General features: G+C 35.1%; 1 protein-coding gene across 1 annotated transcript; it reads right to left on the bottom strand.

Moving 5' to 3' along the window:
• Positions 1-2,363: 2,363 nt before the first annotated feature.
• On the bottom strand, positions 2,364-6,634 carry LOC104288851 (transmembrane emp24 domain-containing protein 7-like). The gene is made up of 3 exons (XM_009887722.1): positions 6,467-6,634; positions 5,130-5,375; positions 2,364-2,759 (listed from the first exon to the last, which is right to left on the bottom strand). The coding sequence occupies exons 1-3, from the start codon at positions 6,632-6,634 to the stop codon at positions 2,523-2,525; spliced, it is 651 nt and encodes a 216-aa protein (XP_009886024.1). The 3' UTR covers positions 2,364-2,522.
• Between the last annotated feature and the right edge of the window lie 230 nt (positions 6,635-6,864).

Raw genomic sequence — 6,864 nt, 5'->3', positions numbered from 1 at the left:
AGTTGAAATCTTTCACAATTTCAAACATAGTTCTGTCTCATTTAACACAGGGTGATTTAAGTTGCATATCACACCACTGATAGAACTATTATTTTCATATATGCAGCTTTAACAAACAAAAAAAAAAACCCACCACAAACCAAAAAAATAAAACCCAAAGCATTTCTTCACCCAGCGTTGAAGTGGTAGTATGTGTTTCATTATATCCTATCCAATCACTTATTAAAAAAAAAAATAAAATTTTAAAATTTGCATCATGTTTTTCATAACCCCTAAATAAAGGCATTTTTAAGCTATTGCTGCATATTATACAGCATTATACCAGAGGTTTGGTTCAGATACATAACTTCAATGCAAAATTCAGGTCCACTAATTTTTTAGCAGGAATAACATTGAGCTAAACAGTAACATTCAAACATTTAAGAAAAATTAGATACATGTATATGACAGCCAGATAATACTTTGTTTACCCCATTGTTTACCAATTTTGACAGTATACAGAACTGACTTAGTGGAAAAAAAAAAGTTTCAATTTTTGAAACAAATGTTTTTGTTGCTATTAAAGCTACTCAACATGTGATATTCAGGCTTCAAGATTATAGTGGACACAATCAAATTTAAATCATGTTGTTATCTGACTCTTGCACCTAAACTGTACTATTTGTGTAATGAAATAAAAAAATATTGAAGATTAGTTGCTGACACATAAGGATAAAGCATATATGTACAATCAAGAATATTGTGTGCAGGAATAAAAAGAAAGCACTGGCTTTTTTGTTTTCTGATCTTTGAGATTCTGTTACAATTTCAGGGAAGCTTGCACCTCAAAAATGAGACTGCAATATTGCAAGTTCAATACAAGATAAAAGGACATTATACATAATTTTGAATATAATATACATTAAGCTTTTTAATGTGACCTTTTAACTCATTTTTGAAGTGTTAAAACTTTTTTTTTTTCCTTCAGTTCTGAAAGAGTAGTTTATCAGTTTACAACAGACAGGATAAAAAAAAAATTAACTACCACACTATTTTAAAGTGAGGTCATCTTAGATCAATTTTTCAGTGTCCAAGTGCCACTTCAACATGTGCATGTGTATAACTTGTCAATTTTTTTGCTGGAAATAATACAGGTAATTGATGAGGATTTAGCATTCTTTCTCTGTTTGCTGAAAACTAGTTTAAGTGGAGTCTTTTGAATTAGAGTTAGCAACTGAACAATTTTTATCTTAGTTTTGTTTGTGTGCACTAAAAAATTGGTCAGTTCATTTATTCCTCCAGAACTATCTGAAGTTTAGCTTTATTTTGACTAGCTCAATTCAAGCTACTTATATGTACATACATTTACTATCTTCCACATCCAAATAAAACAAGATTTTATTACAATACATAAACTTATGACATGAGCAGTGAAAGCAAATGCAGCTACAAATCTACCAAAAAGCTACCCCAAAATATTTAAAACGTTTCCTGACCACCAACAGAAGAGAGTAGCAATTACATGCACAAGGCCATAAGGTACTAGTGCAGCAAACAGGGAAATAAAGTTCACAGCACTCACGCAATGCAGTATTGCTATCAAATGGGCTTCTTAATAGCAAAACAATTTAATAAAAAACTTTGCATGTGCCTAATGGATGCAACATAACTGTCCAGTGCTGTTGCCGTATTGCTTGATAAAAAAAAATAAAATCAAACTATCTCTGGTCTTAAATCTGACAAGCAGCAGCAGCACAAGTGCAGACATCCCACAGCTTCAGTGATAAAGTTACAAGATTCCCTATTTTATTGCATTTTTAAAAGCAACTTGGAGATTTAAGCTTTTGAATAGAGAAAACACATTTCCTGAGTAGTCATTTAGTAAAGCATTGTAAAAGAGGAAATGCATTATATTTTAATATAGAAAAGTGTGTGTTTAAGCAAATACACTCAAGTATAAAATTTAGCAGGTTTTGAAGGTGGAGATTTACCAGGCAGGTGGAGAATTTGCACCATCATGTAATATCAAGCTTGCAACAGTTTTACAGATAAGCAAAGGATAAAATTGGATTGGGGTTTTGTTACAGCAAATCAAAACAGTGCAATACATCTTACAACTACAGTTCATCCCATTAGCTTGTTTATAATCCAATACATTCAGCCTGAAAATTTAAGCCAAATCAAATTTTCATGACTATTGTCTTTCACATCAGGCACTAGATTGTTGGATTCTTTTAAAGCATTATACCACAGATGGGTAATCTTATCGGTAAAGTCAAACTCAATTTGGATTAAAAACACCAAAACCAAAGAGAGGCTGGTCCTTGCCAGATATTTAGTACAAGTATCAGAAAACATTAAGTTTACTCTATATTTCAAATTGGGTGTCCCTTTCATAACTTTTGGGGCATGTTTTGAGATTTTAATCAACAAGGAGACATTTAGATGTTTCACATATATAGTTCCTTTGTACCTAAAATTAATTGGAGAACAGTAATTTCACAAGTGAATAGCGCAATGATCTGAAGCATTATCACTATCAGTTATGATCCAACACGGGTTATTGTGGTTCTTTTATCTGAGAAGAAGCTTTTGAGGAGAAATACCTGCCCAATACTAACTACAAGAAGAATGATTGCTTCCCCTATTGACCAATAGGCTACTCTTGTGTTTAAATCTTCCGCTCTGCTGCGACCTTGTGCTTCTCTCAACCGGAAATGAGTCTGATAATCAATGACAGACTTCAAAGCTTCATGAATTGAAACACATGCAGACTCCATCTAGAGAGGCAAACAAATACACAGCTCAGTTAATAACCATTCTAATGCTTGTTCTGTGAAATTTTGTGGTTTGATATTTAAAATTAGGATTCACATAGCTTTACAGATGAAAGATTATTTATTATTAATTATTATTATTTATTTGGGTTCAAAAGTGAATATAAACACTGTATTGAAATATGTCAGCGATCCAACATTTGTTAATTCCACCTACACCAGCAAAACAAGCAGTAAATCTCTCTCCAGATTTAGATAGCTAGTAAGTTTTTTTTATATCATTAAGATGTGCATAGTACACATTAAAACACTTAGATTTCAGAAGTATGCGATTCTTCATCACATAATTCTCAAACTTCATTTTCATAAAAGCCTGAAATCTAGATTGCTGACCTCAACACGTTCTTTTGGCATGAGACCCTTCTATTAGTCACATATGTAAAAAGTGATTAGAGAAAGGACAATTCTGTTATCTTTCAGTGTTTCTGGATGCTCCCTATCATATTCATATAACAAACACTCAAGACCAAATTGCCCAACTGCACTTGTTATCTTTCATAAAAATCACTTTCCTTTTTCTAACCTGAAAAATCTTAACCTTTTCAGTCTATGTACTATGGGCTTTCCAAGACCTAAATCATTTTACACATAAACTACATCCATTTTCAGTTTATCTTCTGAAAGCAAGAGTCAGTACCCATGATTGTCTTTTGACCATCAAGAAATTCATGAATATCTTCAAAATACTTAAGTTTTAGAACAACTAACCAACTGGCTACCCCCTAAAAATCAGTAATTCCTGAAGATCAAAAGCACAATCTATTATAAAAGGAAGTGTCTGACACCCTAATAAAAAACACCGTCAGTTACTTATAGCTGTGTCAAATCAGCTTTTCAATGTGATGACTTTCAGGACAGGTGTCTGAACAAGTCCAAGATATTCTTCTAAAGAAAATTCAGGGAGAGATTTCATGCATTAACTTCTGCCATTTGTTTCACTGCTAAATTTTAGAGCCCTCCCCTACTCTGCAGCAGGGATCTTAAATTTAAACTAAGTCTAGTTTCAGGGACTTACCTTTTACAGTCCCTGTGAAAGTCTGCCCAAATTTGGTCATACTACAAACCTCAAGAAAATTACAATGGAGAACCTACTTACCAAAGATGTGTTATGCTTTGAAAGTTAACTTCCCCTTTCCCAAAAGTCTGATTTGTATTATGTATGCTACAACCCAGTGTTACTTTTTCTTATACCTTCTCCTACAGCCTGCAAAGATGCTGGATCTAGAATCTGCATGTCCTGTGTTCTCAATACTCTCTACTGGTGCCAAAGTACCAACCAACAAAAACCCCCAAATACACAAAAAAACAAAACATGTAACAGAATGCACAGAACGAAGATTAAAGAAAGTGCAGAGAGACAGGGAGCTACAGGCTCAAGAATCAAAAGACAACATAAAGCAGAAGAGAAAGGTGATGAGAAGAAAGAGATAAGAATTCTAACTGAATTCACAGTAAGCCACCTACTCATTATAAATCTTTAGCCACCATAGACTTACATGGGGTAAATTCAAGTGAGCAAGATGGATATTTGGGAAGTGGCATTTCTACCATTGAGTTCAAACTAGTAAAATAGCGGCCACATCCAGCGTTTTAAAATGTTTGTTTAAAGTGAAGTTTGGTAACAGTTATAGTGTAAGAATGTTAGTGCAAATTCATGAAGTGACTGCTCAAAGTGAAGTTGGATGATTTAGTTTGGGCAGAAGTGGTGTAAAACTAAAATTCTGAAGAAAGAAGGGAACATTAAGAAAAATCAGTCTGGAGCAAGAATACCGCTTTACCACTTAAGTGTCTTATAAATTACATATCTAAGAAGCCAGTTAAGTATGACTGATTTTGTTAATTTGTTTATTTCACTAGAACTCTCTTCCCATTTTAAAAGTGACAGTTACATAAGAGATCAACCATTCAAGTCTTCCCCCCCAAAAAGACTCTAAACTATTTTAATATAAAAAAAAATTGTTCTCAAAGTTTCTCCAAAGTTCAGGAATTTTGAAAACCCTGATCCATTGATATTTTACACTTTATAAAATCCACACTTCCACAGACATAGAATCACAGCATAAAAAAAGTTTCCTTAAACTCTAGGCCACTGTATATTTTCCTTAATTTCCACTTAAGCACTTGGCAATTCTTCCTCAGCTCTGCATTCTGTAAATCCTAACCTTCAGAAAAGGTTCACTTTTAGTAACTCAGGTTATTTTCAAGAAGTTCCAACCCACTCATTTTCAACAGTAATATAGATATCTAATGCAGCTGAATTTGAAAAAAAACACTCCCTCCACCTAACAGCTGCTGTCAAACACAATATTTTACCTGAGTAAGTGCAGTTGCTCTGTTTTCACTAGGAAATAGTGGTGGATCTTCTCCAACCTGGAAATCAAAGTACACAGTTTTGTGTGTGAAAGTAGAGAACTCATTGCTGAAGCAGAATTTGTATGTTCCATTTCTGGATGCAGTAAATGTGAAACTATCATATTGTTTCTTCATCTCTTTGTATAATATAGCACCATCAGGACCTTCCAACCGACAGTCAACATCATAATGACCTCCAGCGATCACCTGAAAACAACAAGAAATTGTCTTAAGCAGAACAGACATTCAACCAGCACTTCTCCAAACAGCACTTCCAATTGTTTGATCTGACAAATGTTTTAAAATAAAATGCATTAATTTAAAAATCTTTCAATACAAGTTTGCAAAAATTCTCATCCTATGGAAAACTCACAGAACAATTCAAAATAAGATCTTTTATATTGAGGATATGTAATGTCAACTATGTTTTCTAACAGTTTATGAAGGAAGCTTTAGTTACTGGTACTATAGCAAAGGTTAGAGTAGATGAAATTTGATGGGGCAAAGACATTACTGTAATAAATCAGTAATTCACTATATCCACAAGCCCATCCATGCAATTTATTCAGCAAGTTGAGATTGCCAAAATGCAATAAAACAGCTCCTTTATGTATGGCCTAAACTGTCTAACTAGTCTATTAGGTCAAGCTACTTTATGTTGCAGGAATGGCATATATCCAGTAGAACAGATATTACAGCCTGGCTCATTTTCATATTTGCAAGTCAACAGAATTCTAGAGGTTCTGCTGCCTCACTCCTGTACAATTAATGACAGTATTTCTTTCCAACACCAGCACATTCAGATTATGCCTACAAGCAACTCAAAACTTCATATGATTGTCTCAAGTATTGCTAGCCTTTGATTATTGTTGTTCTATAGCACATTGTTCTGTATAATCAGACTAGCTATCCTATCTCTATAGCAAGAGCAACTGGCACTTTAGGTATTCACATCTTACTATTTAATCCTTGCTCCAAACTTCTTGCCTTTAAGATAAAGCATCCTGAAGTATGAAGAAACTTCTATATCCAAAGGCACAGCCCTTTTTATATGCATACAGCAGCTTTCTAAAACAGTAGACATTTGAATTATTTAAATATCTATTCAAACATATAATGCTATAAAGATTTATTCAGAGGTGCCAAGCACCAGAAGCAGCAGTTCAGATAGACCATTTGCATAACATTGTTTGAGTGCCCACCAATTTATATAGCTATTAAGTTATTAAAACCCTAATATTAACAGTAAAGGTGAAATAACAAGAGATTCCCCGGGGGCCGAGGGAAACACGGAGTACCTGAAACTCGAGTGTGCACTTAGTGCCCCGGACAATCTCCTCATAGAAACATTGCTTGGCGTTGTCAGGCAGCTCAAAAGTGATTTCAGAGGCCTGTGCCGCGCAGGCCACCAGCAGCAGCGTCAGCCACGCCCACAGTCCCGCGGTTCCAGAGCCCCGTAAAAGCATCACTCAGCGTGCAGAGAGGGGTAACGATAACAGAGATTGAGCCGGGCCAAAAGAGGACAGCCCCGCGTCGGAGATCAGCAGGCGTGGAACCCGGAGAACGATATCTGCGGCAACAACCAGCCGCAACGGAGAAACGTAACTGAGTAAACGCACCACACACCCGAAAGCAACCACGGCGTCTAGTACCGCCCTCACAGAAACATTTCCGGGTGAGCCCCCATAGTTTTATA

The sequence above is a fragment of the Charadrius vociferus genome, unplaced genomic scaffold (assembly GCF_000708025.1).
Source record: "Charadrius vociferus isolate BGI_N301 unplaced genomic scaffold, ASM70802v2 scaffold546, whole genome shotgun sequence".
In the NCBI taxonomy this organism is placed as follows: Eukaryota; Metazoa; Chordata; class Aves; order Charadriiformes; family Charadriidae; genus Charadrius; species Charadrius vociferus.
This window is presented reverse-complemented; position numbering and strand designations above follow the sequence as displayed.

Bases quoted from the DNA above. Each gene is read 5' to 3' on its own strand.
- LOC104288851 (XM_009887722.1), bottom strand. From the start codon at position 6,634: ATGCTTTTACGGGGCTCTGGAACCGCGGGACTGTGGGCGTGGCTGACG. The intron at 5,376-6,466 runs GTACTCCGTGTT...TGTTGTTTTCAG, and splicing joins AGTGCACACTCGAGTTTCAG to GTGATCGCTGGAGGTCATTA. The intron at 2,760-5,129 runs GTAAAATATTGT...TTGCCTCTCTAG, and splicing joins GAGCAACTGCACTTACTCAG to ATGGAGTCTGCATGTGTTTC.